The sequence below is a fragment of the Phasianus colchicus genome, chromosome 1 (genome assembly GCF_987193195.1).
Source record: "Phasianus colchicus chromosome 1, bPhaCol1.hap1.1, whole genome shotgun sequence".
Lineage (NCBI taxonomy): Eukaryota > Metazoa > Chordata > Aves > Galliformes > Phasianidae > Phasianus > Phasianus colchicus.
Window position 1 is genome coordinate 107,250,054 of NC_143436.1, and position 17,297 is coordinate 107,267,350.

At 34.7% G+C, this 17,297-nt stretch overlaps 1 protein-coding gene across 4 annotated transcripts in view; it reads left to right on the forward strand.

The window, feature by feature from the left end:
* ITSN1 (intersectin 1) overlaps positions 1–17,297 on the forward strand; it is a 119,123-nt gene that overhangs the window by 44,126 nt on the left and 57,700 nt on the right. For all 4 annotated transcript variants that reach the window (XM_090122025.1, XM_031612531.2, XM_031612530.2 and 1 more), the window contains 9 exons: positions 1,290–1,390; positions 2,038–2,101; positions 4,292–4,429; positions 4,912–5,027; positions 7,493–7,755; positions 8,540–8,689; positions 8,862–9,002; positions 13,770–13,857; positions 14,033–14,172. In XM_090122025.1, the coding sequence (XP_089978151.1) occupies positions 1,290–1,390; positions 2,038–2,101; positions 4,292–4,429; positions 4,912–5,027; positions 7,493–7,755; positions 8,540–8,689; positions 8,862–9,002; positions 13,770–13,857; positions 14,033–14,172 (1,201 nt within the window). The remainder of the gene's footprint in view (positions 1–1,289; positions 1,391–2,037; positions 2,102–4,291; positions 4,430–4,911; positions 5,028–7,492; positions 7,756–8,539; positions 8,690–8,861; positions 9,003–13,769; positions 13,858–14,032; positions 14,173–17,297) is intronic.

Genomic DNA, 17,297 nt, shown 5'->3' on the forward strand with positions numbered 1-17,297 from the left:
GAAGGGTGAATTTCAAGATTCTTCTTATGGTGCTTTTATTAGCCTGCCGTCAGTAAACTCTTGGCATACATGGTATTTGGCATATGTAAGACCACTCTTTTGTCCTTCAGCATTTCTTCTTCCAAAACTACCATTGCAGTATCCATGAAGGAAAGTTTTGCTTTTTAACAATATAATACCATTACATCACAGATTGAGTTACATGTATTCTTAAAACAAAAGTAGACTTAATGTGTGTAGAAACTCCACATCTAGCAAAGCTGATGAGAGAGGAATTCACATGGATAAGTGTATATTTTTTATATGAAGTTTCAATCTTTATTTTCATTATTTAAGAAAAAAGCAGCTTCTTTTTATTTTGCTCTCAGGAAAGAGAATATGGAAACTTCTGGAGGAGGAGAAATAGAGGTATTAGCATTTTGGGCTCTTGTAATGTGAAAATAGGATATGAGGTCAGTTAGTAGCTTGTTCACGTAATCCTCAGCTCAATTTTGAAAGGTCTTACTCATTGGACCAGGGAAAAGGGATTCAGTGGGTTTGGTTCAGTTTTTTCATTGTAATTTGATATGCTTTCAGACATGCTTATATAATCTGCTTTTTTTTTTTTTTAACTTTAACAAAAAAGGGAAAAGTTTTAATGTGCCTAAAGACAGAAAAAATACACACATTGGTTTGCAGTATGAAGGCTTGTCAGCCTTCAAGCATGGGAAATTATAGCTACAAATAAGTGCACTTAGCCTACTATGCATCTGAATTAGAAGCATTGCATTTGTCTGTTGAGTTCTGTAAAGAAAAAATCTGATTGCTTTTAAGTGTATTTTTTTTCACACTTTTTAATGTTTTTAGTAGATTTCACATTTGTTTTCCTTAATCACCTTATGTATTATTTGGCTAAGACAAGTAGTTAAAAGACAGGGTAAAATGAGATATTACTTCCACTGATTGTGGTAAAGCATTTCCTATCATATGTTTCAATAAAATTTTTTAGCTCCTCTAAACTGTTTAGGTTACTGAATTTCTCTTGTTGTAAAGAAAAAAGTACAGATCTTAGGCCTATCATTTATCTTTTCCAAAAAACATCTAAGACACTGTGTCATGACAAATGTTTTCAAACAAGAAGTCAAAAATTTTGTGGTTTCAGAAATAGAAGGGGATGTTTGTGAAAACAAGCAGTACAAGCATGAAACTTGATCTCTTTGCAGCACTTCATCCTCTTGTATTTGTCACTTCATGCAATTAAATGTAATATAATATTTTTTCTCTCTTCTCTATCCCTTTTCTCATTCTAGTGTGCCTCCTGTGGCAGAGTGGGCAGTACCTCAGTCATCAAGACTGAAATACAGACAGTTGTTCAATAGCCACGATAAAACAATGAGTGGACACTTAACAGGTATTGAAACAGTTATTGTTGTCTCCTTTTTCAACTATAAAAGGCCAATTGTAACAGCATACTGAATGCTGTTCAGATAGTAAAGAAACTTTCATCTCTATGTTATCACCATCAATATTTTTCAGTTAAAATTTTCCAGCTGCTCAATGGTCTTCAGGAGCAAGTGCTCATTATAGTTGGGATCCTTTTCTTACTTTCTGTCCTGAATTTTCTGTAAAAATAAGTCGGCACTGGCAAATAAAGATATAGTGGGCTTTGTGAAAACTTCTGCAGCCATTTGCAATGTTTGACATATCTGCTGGTAGGGGTTCCTACCCAGTTTCAGAAGTAAAATTGAACAATGCACTGACTTAGTTTTACTAGTTCTGTGAACACCTTTTGTGGCAAAGGGGTGTTTGGTTTTGGCTGTTTGTTTTTTCATTTTTGGCAAACAGAGTGTTGTGAAGGAAGGAAGGGTTATGCATTTTTAAATACTTTCTTCTTGAGTGACCCAGGAATAGTAGTATGCATAAGCCTGTTCATGCTGGTAACATCACTTTGGTGTTACCTGTTCAAATCTAACTTCTGCTTGTGCAGTAACTGCTTGGTAATTCAGGAAAAGGAGAAAATTGCTAATTTGTTTATTAACCCTTGTTTTAATTTGTTAGGTCCGCAAGCAAGAACTATTCTTATGCAGTCAAGTTTACCCCAGGCTCAGCTGGCTACAATATGGTAAGGATAAATCTAACAATTTCTACCAAACTGGAAGTTGTATTTAAACCTCTGTGCTTCTCCTGTATTATTTTCCCCCATTTTCAAACTTTTTCCACTGATATATAATTATATTATTCTCTTTTTAGTATGTAACTTTATAAAACAAAACCTGCGCTGCTTTGCCTACATTAGATTATTCCACCTAACCAAAAAAGAGTATATTTTGCACTATTCACACAGATGCTTTGTATGTTCGGTTTCAATTATGGGGATTCCAGGTAGACCAAATGCTTAGATTCCTATCTTACACATCCTCAGCCATATCTGGTACAGCACCAGTGAAAGTTACAGATTAGCACAGGTAGCACAAAAGAAAGCTTAATCTAGAACCATACTTTTTTGGAGGCTTCTCTGCCTTTTATGTGAGTTTCTAGGGCCTTATTTCCAAAGATCTGGTATTATGTACTTACCATTGTGGATTTTAGGAGGGTTTGTTTTGGCTTCTTTTCCTTTCAAGTTCTCATTTGCCAAATTTATTGTGGTTTTACTGTCACATGGATTAGTCTCTTTCTGCCTTCACACTTTGGAAGTCTGCTCTATGTAATGTGTAATGTTTCTACTTTATTACTTAGTAGTACTTGATTTATGGTTATCTGTGGTGATTTCTCAAATAACTTTCATATTGATTCTGTATTTTTAACTTCCAGTTTCCCTCTACAAGTTGTTTCTAGTTAATCTCTTTAATTTGTCAGTCTTTGCTCAAAAAACACTGTCAACAAAATAATCCATCTGACTTCTGTTGTGTGAGGATATCAGCTCTGTTGTAACTGTAATGTAATATCACAGTACTGTAGCTTTCTTTTCTAAGCACTGATGTTTTTGTTATATCTTTAAAAAGCACCCTCTTCTTTTCTGCTACCTAACAAAGCTACTATGAGGAAAAAATAGCAACCCAATCATCCCGGTTAGCCAGAAAATTTTGTGCTTGTTGCCAGTGCTTGAGTTGGTTGCATGGGCAGGGGAATCCAGGAATTCTAAACATATCATAGCAGTAATTTTTGACATTCAAAATTGCCTGTTCTATTGAGATAAGGAATAGACTTTACAGCTTTTTCTGGCCTGTGTATTTGCTGTCTTTCCTGAATTTATTCTGTCACTGAAACCACTGTTACTGCTCCCTGGGGCAAGAGTTTTCAGTCTGTATTGGGGTTGGCTTCAATTTGTTTTGGGAGTTGATTTGCTGTCTCATAGGCACACGAGGTAAAGTACTGATGCGCAGAATGGCAGCTGTTCTGAAGCTGCTGTTTCAGTTTTGGGGGAACAAGGATGTGGACTCAAACTGTTAGCGCATCGAATTTATATCCTTACATGCTAAATTTTCATTCATTATCTTGTTCCTGTGCCCCAGCCTGATTACCATAAGCATAGATCAAATGAGGCTATGATAACTTTCCAGATTTGAATTCCATAACCGAAGTCCTGTACCTTAAGACATTAAAAAAATATGTCAATTGCTCACCTTAGATTTTTTGCAGCATCATGGGGGATTTTCCTGTTCTGGTTAGAGTCACAGACATGATGGAGAAAAAAGAAGCCGATGTTTAGACTGTTAAATTTTGTCCAAAATCTCCTTCCTATGAAGGTGGTGTTGGAGATTTCATGAATCTGTTGAAGCACTGAATTTAGCCCATCCATTTTTTCTTGCGTGTGCATAATGATAAAATGTTTTTGTGCTTTTCAAGATTACAGTGTTAATGGCTTTGATTTTAATGCAGATATGCTCCCAGGAATGCAAGGTGAGAGTCTTCATGGGAGATGTAAAACAGACCAAAAACAAACCAAAAATTCTACCAAACATCTGAACCATTCAATTTTTGAATTATATTGTGCTGTGGATATTCGCAAGGTGTCCAAAAATACTCCATTGATTAACATTACCTACATAGCTTATAGTACTGGCAGCATTCAAATAAAAATTGTAAGCCATGACTGTATGGATAGTTCCAAGAAACATATACAAGAGAAATGTGGAAAATTGTGATGCATTTGGATTTTACTTTTCATTTGTTTTTAAAAAAAAACAAAGTAACATGAAAAAATAATGGAAAAAAATGAATTAATTTGGAACTGAATATTTAAAGTTGTACTTTTTAACAGTGATTTTTTATCTTTAATAATTTACTTACATTGTATCTTTCCTTTAAAAAGGAATCTTTCAGATATTGATCAAGATGGAAAGCTTACAGCTGAAGAGTTTATTCTGGCTATGCACTTAATTGATGTAGCTATGTCTGGTCAGCCACTGCCACCTGTACTGCCTCCAGAGTATATTCCACCTTCATTTAGGTAACTAGTTATAATTCTGGAATCTTGCTCACAAATTTTTGCTTCATGTGGGAAAGCTGTCCTGTGAGTGTGAAAAGCAAGATATTGGAAAATAACCCTTCTTGGTTTTGTGCTGCATAGATGGCAGAGAATGCCTTATCATTGGGAAATGCTTGTCTACCTTTTTTTTTTTATTTTGTTCTTATTAGAAGTGCTGAATACTGGAAAAAAGCTCTGTTGCAAAATGTCCTTGTGAGAGTACAGTTTTTGTCAGTGTTTTGCTGACTCAGCCTGGCAACATGGACCAGTGTGTGCTGTTGGTACTCTGGAGAGTACTGTTATCTTAATGACAACCACAGAGTAAAATACTTCAGACAATGAGAATTAACTATCACTAACCATTACATCATTGCATTTAATTTATGGTTCCATCATTAAATTATCAATAAATTTGACAGGCATAGGTTCTTTTAAGCAACTTGGAATTATCTTTTTATTGACAGAAGAGTACGCTCTGGTAGTGGCGTATCTGCTGTAAGTTCAGTATCTGTAGACCAAAGGTTACCAGAAGAACCAGCATTAGAAGAAGAACAGCAGCAACTGGAAAAGAAATTACCAGGTGAGCAAGGCGTAAATAGAGAAGTGTTGTGTGCTGTTATCAGAGAGACCATCAGGTTATAAGCTCTGAAGTTATAATCATGTTTTAAGAAATATTTTCTTTTCACATCAGTTTGTCAGAGGCATGACCAACACAGTATTTCTTGGTCCAGCTGATTCCTGAATCATTTGTTCCTAACAGTGGAGATAGGAACAGTTTTCAGGCTGTTTTCCTTAGGTACTTTCAATAGTACCTAAGTTTTCTCTCTTATATGCAGTATAATTTGACGTATATAGAGAGAGGCTTGTTTCACTGCTGTCTGTAGCAAAGTGCTTCCTTTATATAAGCGTTAGCAGCTCTGTTTAAAAAATAAAAGAGAGAAGCATAAAGCCTCTATGATGCTAAATGGCAAGAAACTTTTTTACACTTCTAGTCATCCCCTCTTGTTCTTTTTACACTTTTTGCTCGATTCAATTCTAAGTTGACCAGAATCTCAAACAGTTGAAGATGTAGCAACATGGTGGATTTATACAGTGCCAAGATAATGCTTTTCTTTTTTGTTCTAAACACAGCTCTCTATTAGAATTGAGAGGCAGCTCTTCCCTGCATTGATTCTTCCATGTGGTTATCTCTTTTAGTCATGTATGCTTAGCCTCTGCTACTTTGCCCTGCTCGAGATTAAACTGACTGGTCATTATACAGTCTTTTCTTGAAGACTGGTGTTGCATTTTTCATCATCTAGTCTTACTGCACTGATGTTGATTAAAGGATGGCTTGCAGAGCACATCTAATGTCACCCAAACACAGAGTGGCTGAGGTTGGAAGGGACCTCTGTAGATCATCTGGTCCAAGTCCCTGTTCAAGCAAGGCCACCTTTAGTAGTTCCTGAATTTTTTTAGTCCTTGAACTATGGATTAACATTCTCTGGGCTTGGCAACCTGTTAATATTTTAGAGTTTATTTTTGTTCTAAAGCTATTTATTTCCAGTGGGAGAACTACGTAGAGTACATAAATCTTTCACTATATTTGTTGTATAGATTTTCTACTACAGAGATCACTCATAGTGAATGACTTCTTGCTTCTTAATTGGTTTTACTAAATCTAACTGGTTGGGTTGTTTTTTTTTTTTTACTGAAATTTTTGAAAGAGTTTTTATTACTAGTTTTATGAACTTTTAGAAGCTATCCCTTCAGCACTGTAACATAAACCAATAGCTATTTATTTCATTTTATTTGTTCTTCTGTTTTGATACTTTATTTTGTTACGTCTTGATTTTGTTGAGTAACCTTACTAGTTTGTTGGGCAGTCCTCTTAGAGCTTGGTGTTTCGTCCTGTTGGTATGTTTTCTCTGAGCTTTTAAGATAGTTTCTTAAACAGTGCCTATGCTGATGGCAAGCATTTTGCCCTTCTACCCATTTCTTTTAAATGATTTCTTTGACATAGTTTGGTTTTTTTTTCCCCTTTTTCCTTTGTTTTCTAAAGCAATGGTTTTTATAATCATATTCTGTATCTTATCAGTCTGTATCTTAATATCCCTTGAATTTAGTGGCTAATTTGAAATAAATTTTCTCAGAGTCAAAACACTAAAGTGATTGATTTTCTTCTTCTGTGAAAATTGGTGATAGGTAACAGGGAAGAGGCTCAAACTTAAGAAAAGATAAGAATTCAACTGGTTGAGCAGATGTTGGGCCAACATGTCAAGCAGTTGGCACATTCACTCTTTGGAGTGAACATGAACTATCTCTTGTTTCGGCTTGCATGTCAATAGTTGAGCATGAGGGAAGAGAAATATAGTACAAAGTATGAGAATGGGATGTAGAGGGTATGAAAAGAAACACAAGGTGATGGTGGAGAAAATAATTTGGAGGAACCATAAAAGGGGGGTCTAGGGCATGTAATAGGGAAAGGATAACCCCCAGTGTTGCAGAAGAATATCAGGGAACGTGTGCTGGAACTGATGGCATTGTTTTAGGACAGTAAATGATGAGGATGTATATGAGCAGGGTTCCAGTCTTCATGAGTATTTCTGCTCAACAAATTAATTAAGCAAGCTATTCCTTTTCCTGATAGTAATGAGTTATCTTATGAGAACATCAAGTTTAAATACATTCTGTTCCTTTGCATAAGAGCTTTAAATAACATCTTTGTCTGAATTCTTTGCCTTTCTTGTAGTAAAAGAGGGGCTAGTTCTTGTGCTATTACTATTGTCAGTGTATAGAGGAACTTCAGATCATGTGTCTGCACTGAAAAATGAGGATTAAAATTCAGTCTAATTACATCAGGTTGTGGGTTTAAAGGGAACTACAATATGAAAGGTAATGATAACACCTAGGATTGCCTATAGAGCTGTACTATCAGTAGTTGAATGCTTTTTTAGTATTGTTGGAAGATTATTTCATTTTGATTCAGCGTACGTTGAATTTTTTTTTTCAAGACAACAAAACAAAGTTTAATTCTCCTTTACCTCATGTTTCCACAAATTCAAGTTACATTTGAAGATAAAAAACGTGAGAACTTTGAACGTGGCAATCTAGAACTTGAAAAACGGAGGCAGGCTCTCCTGGAACAGCAACGCAAAGAACAAGAGCGTCTGGCACAGCTGGAGCGGGCAGAGCAAGAAAGGAAGGAACGTGAGCGACAAGAGCAAGAACGGAAAAGACAACTGGAGCTAGAGAAACAGTTGGAAAAACAGCGGGAATTGGAGCGGCAGAGAGAAGAGGAAAGGAGAAAAGAAATAGAAAGAAGAGAGGTAACTGGATAAAAGGAACGTGGCTATGTCACTGAGATCCGTGTTTGTTTAGAACAGAATAGAATGTGCACACTAAATATTTTACCATCTTTATTTTTAGTAAGCAAACATTTAAACAATTAACTTATATTTTGGGGGTTTTGAAGGGAAGGAAAGGGTTTGACAATTTCTGTCTTAATTTTTCACATGAAATGAATGGATGAGATCTTTAAGACAGTGTGCGCCTAGTTTCTGATTTCTTTAAAAAATAATGCTAGTCCTTCTCTTTAATGTAAAGAGATGTTTGAATTAATGATGAAAGATTTCTTGGCATTGGTGACATGCATGATTTTCCTGTGATGAGATAATTTGGTAAAGAAAACACATACTGGTTAACTTAACAAAAGCTGTTACATTCTCACATTGCCAATCAGTGCAGTGCGGTAGCATTTGACTGTTCTTTGCAAAGATGGAGAATGCCTTATGTTAGAGAGAGATTTGATGCTATTTTGAAGAATTTTTGAAATCTTAATGTGAAACAACTTAGTAAATCAGAAAACTAGGACTTGAATGATATTCTGTTAATTCACGTATCTTCTATATAAGTGAAGCACCAGTAGTTTCAAGTGAGCGTTTAAACATTTGAGCAATTTATATGCTTAAATAGAGCTACATAGTTATTTCATAACTTAGCAGCATGTTTATATTAATGTTTTAATCACTCATTAGAATATGAATATCAGTGATTAGAGTATTTTCTCAAAATAGATTTTTCGTCTCTTTTTGGTTTGATTAAATGCTGAAGGCTGCAAAACGGGAACTTGAGAGGCAGAGGCAACTTGAATGGGAACGTAATCGTCGGCAAGAGCTGCTAAATCAAAGAAACAGAGAACAAGAGGACATAGTTGTTCTGAAGGCAAAGAAGAAGACTTTGGAATTTGAGCTGGAAGCTCTAGTAAGTGATTGTGTTGCAGAATAAATGCACAAACATGTTAATGTCTGTGATATAGTCCTATTTATTTTCTATAATTTCAACATTAAGTGTGGAATAGAATTACTTTTTAGATCCTGATTTCCATGAGAAGCATTCTGGTAAAACAAAGAGGTCTTTTTCTTTTTATCTAAAGAATGATAAAAAAAATCAGTTGGAAGGAAAGCTTCAGGATATCAGATGTCGGCTCTCTACCCAAAGACAAGAAATTGAAAGTACAAATAAATCTAGAGAACTGAGAATTGCAGAAATCACCCATTTGCAACAGCAGCTGCAGGTAAGGAAATTTTTCTAATTTTGTTCTTAGTTTTGCACTTTGTCCTCATTAACTACATGAACAAAACAAAACTTGGCACAAAATATGATGTATTGTTTCTTGTATATGAGCAATTATTATAGAAAGTTATTTTTAAAGTTTTTGTATAGCTGTGATTACTGCTTTGTCCTCATGGAATCCTTTTATATGGAGTAGTAAATAAATGGGTTTGGGTATGAGAGGAATCAAATCTTGTGATGTGGTCTTATTGTAGTGATTTCTGTTTCTGTGCCAAAAGGAATGACCTCACTAAAGTGACTTGATGATACTTTTGTTATTATAAAATTAAAAAAAAAATATATCAAAACTTCATTTGCCAGTTAAGCCAGTCAGTTCTTGGTCAAGTCCTCACATTCTTCTTTCCTGCTGTTCTATTTAAAATTCTGTCAGATATGAAGATGGGACTTTCTGGTTTTTTGTTTTGTTTTGAGCATGAGTATTTTTTGGAATTTCTTCTTACTTTTTAAAACACCTCTCATTTCTATTTAGGTTTTGTGTGCATCATTACACCTGCCAACAGAAAGATGTCTTTCTTTTGGCAGCACTTTGTTATAAAGTGTTGTTGATGGATCATGTTCTTATAGTATTTGTGTCCACTTGATACAAACAAGAAATGCTACAACAGGAAGCTTGTGACATTAAGAACCATAGTTAGCTTGAAATCACATACCTCCCTTTAGTGAAATGCTCCTGTATTGGTAAGCAAAAATGAAGTCAGCGTTTGATGAAGTGTAGGAAATTATATCACTTTTAGCAGTACTGGCTCAGAAAAGCAAAAAGCTGGCTATGCTTGATGAAATTCATGAAAAAGCACCCAGTTACCTGGATAAGTTTAAGACTTGAGATTTTATGTGCACAGCCAATTTCTATGTGAAAGCAACCACCACTTGAATTTTCCTACCACTTAGATTACAAAAAAATTTCTACAGAAATGGTCTGAGATACAATAACTCATCTTAGAAGAAGGTAAATAGCTACCTAGCAGTTGTTGTCTTCTGAACTAAGGTAAATGCTATTTCAACAATTTGAATAAATTCGACTTTCCACTTTCATATGCAGTGTCTGTTATCTTGTTGGTTATTTTTCATCAGTTAGCCTCTGTATTCAGAAGGAGTAAGGCATCCTTAGCTTTTCTCATTATATAACAAGGAGAAAACAATATAACAAAAAGTTGTCATTTGTGTAATAGAAAGTACCAATGTGCTACAGTTGTTATAGGGTCCCGTTGTAACAGGCATCCTAAAAAAATCATGAGAATATACAACATTGGTTATCAAGAACTTGGAATGAGCTTCCACAGCTGAGTGTAATTAATAGAAGGTACAAATGAAAGAAAAAAAATGTATGAAAGAAAAAAAATTGAACTGTTAGGAAACAAGTAATGAGAAGGATGGTCCATCTACAAGTAGATGTAGGTAAGTAACTTATTGAGTAGTACTAGATTAATAAAAGGGCAATGTTCTCTGTAGAATCTTCAACAATGTTAACAATGTTTATTTTTAGTTTTCTTGGCTGGTTGTAGGTGTGCTTTCCTTCTTTACTGCCTTTATGCATCAATTTTAGCTTCATCACTATGAAAGGAAAAGTGAAGGACATCAGAAGGATTCTTCACTTTCATAATATTTCATTTATTCTACTTATGAACAGATCACAATGATAAAAAAGCAGATTGCTTTTTTTTTTTTTTTTGAGCATTTCAACACCACTCTGAAATTTACCACTTGTTTTAGAATCACTACTATCTTTGTAGTGATTTTTAGCTTTCTCTCATTCCTGTTAGACAGTTTGTACTCAGTAAGGGGTAGGGCACTTCTAACTATGCATTTTTTAAATTGCTTCATTCACAATGACTGTGACAGCACTTCTGTAAGGAAAATTACATTTGACTCTCTTGTTGGTTGTTTTATTGGATTTTTGGTTTGAGTTTGAGGGTTTTTTTCTTTGTTTGTTTGTTTTATGTTGATAGCAATAACTGTGGCTTTGTGGAACTCTCTTTTCTTAGCAGTTCATTGTTCTCTACCATTAGTATTTCAGTTAGTTTTACTTGAGGGGTTAATCACAATTATGATTTCAGAAATGCTACTAGTTAGTAGAAAATGTCAATTCTATCTAGGGAGAACCTAGAAGAATGGAAAGATTTTTCCTGAAATAGATGAGTTTCTCCAATATCCTTTTACATTTGACTGTCTAATTTGTAGAGGAAAGAGAAGAGCAGTATGTGACTTTTATAAAGGCTCCAGTAGATTAAAAGTTAATCTTGTGATTTCTTTTTGTAGAATATTATATCTTTACTTGGAAGTATTAAATTATAATACATATGACACTTGGCATGAAAAGTGAGATAATTAAAAGAAGTAATTATTCTTTAACCTATTAATTAGTTTCAAGATGGAGTTTGATTAAAATTTTTGGAAGAAATTGTCTAACAGTTAATACTGCATGATGAAAATCTGTACTAGTTACATGAATCTCTGGTATCTGGTAGAGTTATATTTGCAGGGGTGTTTAAACCACATGTATACTGTCTGCAGGGCTTCTGCTAGTTTTTTGCAGAGTTTGTTTTTGCCTCCATGATGAACAATTTGATTCCCAAGTAATATGACTTTTCTTTGAAGCAGTGGGAGCAGAGTATGCTACAGAGACTTACAGTGTATTAGTGGTATCTCAGTTTCTCATTTACCCTCTTGCTCAGAGCATAGAGTCAGAAAAGAAAATTTTCCCTCACTGGATGTAAGAGAACTTGTTTTTGATAGCTTTTTTTTTTTTTCCTTCTGCTGCTATATAGAAATTTCTTGTTGCATGAAATTAGTGTTAGTGATGCCATTAATTTCTTCCATCTGTTTCCTCAGTAGAACTAATGGATACAGAAGACATTCTTGGACTAGCTAACTGTTGCATAGTTGTCTGTGATAGCAGGAAACAACTTGATCCTCATGGTCCCTTGACTTTCTCTTTTGTTAAATACACTCAGAATTATTCTGGATATTCAAATTAATGGCCTGGATTTCAGTAGTAGTCTGCCCATTAAAAGCAAACACGTTAAGTTTACGTTCTACTCTGAAATACTGTCCTATATTACTTTCTGCACTTGTAGAATGTAATTTCTCTGTAAATCCTGGATCAATTTGAGATTTGTTCTGCTATTTTTCTTAACTTAAATCATTCCTTGATTGGAATGATAGAGTTTTGATATCTTTGTGTCCAGAGGGCCAGTTTCCTTTCCTTTTTTCTATTGAAGTTAATCCCTCAGTACATATAATTGATTGGAGGCCGTCTTTCTTCAGTAATACTATTTGAAAACTCAATTTCCAATATAGCTGTGTGCAAGACTTTATTTCTTTTAAAATTTTTCATCTCAAACTATGACATGGAGCTTGCAGGTTTTTCAGTGGGAAGGGAGTTTGGTGGAAGCATAAATGTAGAGGACAGTATTTTGCATGTAGTTTTAAAACATGTCAGTGGTGATTTATTGGGAACAAGGCAGAGCTCCTCAGGCAGATGAGTTGGAAAATGCTGCATTATATATTGCTGTTCCTTTTTTGTTTCTAAATAAAGAAAACAGGCCCATGATAGAACAGTCTGGCCTTCATTATTTCCTTGAAGAGCTGAAAAGTGCTACAGACAATACAGCTAAACAGTGAGAGATGTGTAACTCCTAATAGTCAAATGCATAGCTTATCTTAATTTTTAGACCTTATGAATTTATAGAGACCTTGACTGCTGTGCTGAGTGTGTCTTCTGGAATATAAGGAGATTATAGTTGTCTGTGGTTGTTGCATAATCATAAGATCTGAGCCAAACACTGGGGTGAGCCAGACACTGCCATGAGTAAGGTGGGACAACTACGAAGTCATGCCACTGGGTTCAAGCTTGTGTTCTTGTGGTGAAAAGTAGAAACTTTTCACGAGTTGTTATGTGGCATTTGTTTCTAGGATTGTATTATTTCATTCACAGTCCTTTGTGACGAATTGAAACTGTCAGATGTTCTTCAAATGCCTGCAATTCAAGGTAGCTGCTGAAATAACTACGTAGTTTGTGTGAGACATGAGACATTGACAATTGAACAGCTTTGTACAATAAAGTTTCATGTTGTCATCATCATGTTCGTAATGTTTCACATCATGCTTCTATAATTTGCTATGATAAATTGAAGCTGCAGGTCAAGCCTTGATCCTCCAAAAAGAGCAAAGACTATATATAATCCACAAAAGGATGAATTTCTCAGAGTCTCCTGTAATTTTGATACAAAATCATATGAACGTATGTTGAAATTTAGAGGCCTTAATCCTCTTTCACGAGTACTAAATATAGAGCTTTAGAGATCTCTATTCTCATCTAACAGTTTGTGTTGCATAGCTTTGTCCATAATATGAGAGCCTTTATTTTCTTTTCTTTATATAAACTGATAATATTTGTCCTATTCGTTATTGTAGTTAAAGTTTATTTATTATCCTTAAGTTTATTCTTACTCTTTTTGTATTCAAAAAAACCCAAATCAGCAATGATAAAAAAAAAAGCCAGGACAAATTAGCAGAGAACCATTTCTGAGTGGAAGTACCATAGATGGTGTTTCTGTAATAGCAACAATACATGATTTACAGTATGGAAAAGTAAAAAGTGATTTCAGAAGAAATTAAAATGAAAACTCTTTTGACCGTAGTCATCATCCATCACTTACCACTCTGCGTTTTTATCATCTTGTGTTCTCTTCCCTTGTCTTCTTTTCAGGAATCTCAGCAGATGCTTGGAAAGTTGATTCCTGAAAAGCAATTGCTCAATGACCAACTAAAGCAGGTTCAACAGAACAGTTTGCATAGTAAGTATATTTTTTCTAAGTCTAAATGTGTTTTTAAAAGCCATGACATTGCATTACAACAGCATACTCTGTAAGATTTTCTATGTTGCAAGATACAGTTTGAAAAATGTTGTGTACTGTGCCATGAAATTCTCCATGTAAGAAAATATTTCTTTCACAATATATTTTAAAACAGGAGATTCTCTTCTTACAATCAAAAGAGCCTTAGAAGCCAAGGAACTAGCCCGTCAGCAGCTTCGAGACCAGCTAGATGAAGTAGAAAAAGAAACCAGATCTAAACTTCAGGAAATTGATATTTTCAATAATCAGCTGAAGGTAATCTGAAACTTTTAATCTCTATCTTCTAAACGTTCAGTCAATAAATTTATTAATTTATCATGGAGAGGTATATTGAACTAAAATGATTGATTTAGAATGTCAGTGTTGGCAACATTGTGAAATCTAACATTTTTGTTTTTGAAGAAAATACTGCTTAATATTCAAAGTAAGAATTTGAATAAACTTAATCTGCATAATATACCTAAGAATAAATTTGAAGACTGATTCCAGAGCTGCGACTACAAGTATTAAATCACTACTTTCTACCCCTATGCATTGAAAGAACTGCATGACTACAGTAGGTTGTCAAATCTGCTGGAATCAGTACTTCAATTTTAAATCCTTGTTTAAGTTGCTTGTTTTCCAGCTAACACACAGAGTTTCTTATCTGCTGTTTGTCAGAGCATACTTGTTCATGAATGTAGTTGTCTGTTGTTTGTGGTTTCATACTTTATTGATTAGTCTTTTGTTTAAACTGTGTGATTTTGTTTATTTCTGCACAAGAAAATTACAGAAGTTGCAAAAGTCAGTAGAGGAAGAGTTATTCAGAGAGAAGTTATAAATCAGTCTGTAGTTAGAACCATTTACTATTAAATAAAATAAAAACTATTTTACTGTTTTACTATTTAGTATTTTACTATTTACTATTAAATTAAATAAAAATGCTGTTTGTTGTTTTTTTTCCCTAGCAAAATATTCAAATGCATAAGTACAATATTTGCTATTTTATCTGTTGGCTTCCCCTGAAAGCTGACAGGAAAAATTCTCAATTTCCTGCACGACAAAATCAAGTTCATAGAATCACAGAATTGCCAGGGTTGGAAGGGACCTCAAGGATCATGAATCTCCAACCCCCCTGCCACATGCAGGGCTACCGACCTTCCCACCTAATGCTAGACCAGGCTGCCCAGGGCCCCATCCAACCTGGCCTTGAACACCTCCAGGGACGGGGCATCCACAACCTCCCTGGGCAGCCTGTGCCAGCACCTCACCACTCTCTCTGTAAAGAATTTCCCCCTGACGTCCAAGTTGTGCTACTGGTATTTAGAAGGAAAAGCACAATGATCAATAACATTAATATTTCTGTAGTTCTTTTGAAATTAGATCAATTTTGACTATAGCATACACTTTAAGAAGGAAGGTGTGTTGGAATTTATGCAACAAATAGCTTTTCTAAATCTTAAAATTACTCACTGTAGGAAAAATAAAAAGCTGTAAACAATAACACTACCTGTTTCAGGGCAGGGATGTAGAAAGTGAAGAATCTCTATGAAGACATGCATAAAACTGAACTAAATATTCAGTTTACTTTAAAAGAAAACAGAACAGTTTATCTTACTAGCATTTTCTTTGTATACTCTTTGGACACATTTTATCATGTTGTGCTTTCTGGGTTATTTATTTATTTATTTATTTTAAATTGATACATTTTGAACCAAATTGAAGATAAATGTGACCAAAGATACTCATTCTAAAGTTAGCATCAGCACTTGGTTTGATTATAGGTGACCTGAAGAGTGTATAAATGGCTGGGAGTGTATGTGAATAATCCTAGTTCCATGGCATTAAAAACCTTTTAAATCATTTAATTTGATAAATACGAAAGGGCTCAATAACTAACAAGCTAAGAATTAGAAAATGAAAATTGACATTAAATGAAGACATAGATTTATCAGAATGTTTGCCATCTATCTTGGCACATTGTGTAATTGTAAACTATTTCACAGCTTACTGGGAGAATTGACTTCTGTGTTCAAATCCTAGTATTTAACATTCTAACTTAAAATGCTGAAAATTAATTTTGTGGACAGCTTTTGGGAAAACCTCAGCAGCCTTTCTTTTAAAGATGACATTGTGTTCTTGATTTTATTATGTGTAGACACAGTGCTTAATAGGATGACCACTTTGCAATGCTGAATGTTACTATTTTTGCCTTGCTGTAGCTTCCTATGCTTGCTTGCCCATGAATTTAAGAAATGAAAATGTGGCAGTGGGGCAGCTTTACTAATGAAACTGAGAAGTGGGAACTTAATTCAGAGAGAGTTGTATCTTCTCCCTTTTGTAGTTTTGTTGAATGTGTAAGATGCATTTTTGGAGACCTGGATATCTCTGTTACTAGATTTAAACATCTGCATGCAAATACATGCCATTTCCTGGGCTCAGCACAGGATGGTGGTCATAGAATGATTTGGGTTGGAAGGGATCCCAAGGATCATCAAGCTCCAGCCCCCCTGCCACAGGCAGGGCCAGTGACCTTCAGATCTGGTACTAGATCAGGCTGCCCAGGGCCCCATCCAACCTGGTTTTGAACACTTCCAGGGATGGAGCATCCACAGCCTCTCTGGGCAGCCTGAGCCAGCACCTCACCACTCTGTAAAGAGCTTCCCTCTGACATCCAATCTAAACCTTTCCTCCTTGAATCCCATTGACAGAGAAACTGCTTAGAAGACCCTATTTAAGTACTATTTTAAATGCTATTTACTCTTGTTGAGAGAGCTCTCAGAACATTTTGTATGTCAGACTGTACACAAAGCTAGTGAAAAGAGCTCCTGAAACTCTTATTTTGGTTACAGTTTATGTGAAGTGGAAGTTTTGCTCTTTAATCAAGCCAGAGCACAGCTATGTCTTAAGTAAACATACTGCAAATTAGTCTAGGAAACTGAATAATTATCTGATATTTTTAACCTAAGCAATCAAAAACCTATGACAACCTTAAGATGCTGCCATTGGAAAGATGACCTTTTATTTTTTCCATTTGGTAATAATCTCCACAACTAGGAGTGGAATGTCTTGCTTATTTACTTAGTGATATTGTGTATAAAAATTAAATGTTCATTTGGTACTAAAATATTATACAAGTTGTGTAATTATCAGTCAGCTGTATAATGCTTATGTTAAAATGTAAAACCTTTTCAAATAATGTATCAAAATTCAACCATATGAGCTATAAATAAAGGCTTATTTAACTTATAAACCAAAGACAACTATGTAAAATTAGAATGTAAGTATTTATTGAAAATGCATTTTTTATTAAATAAATAAATTTAAAACATTATTTTTAACCAAGGATCTTCCTAAATTATCTTGTATGTTTATATAGTTCTTTTCTATGATGATCTACT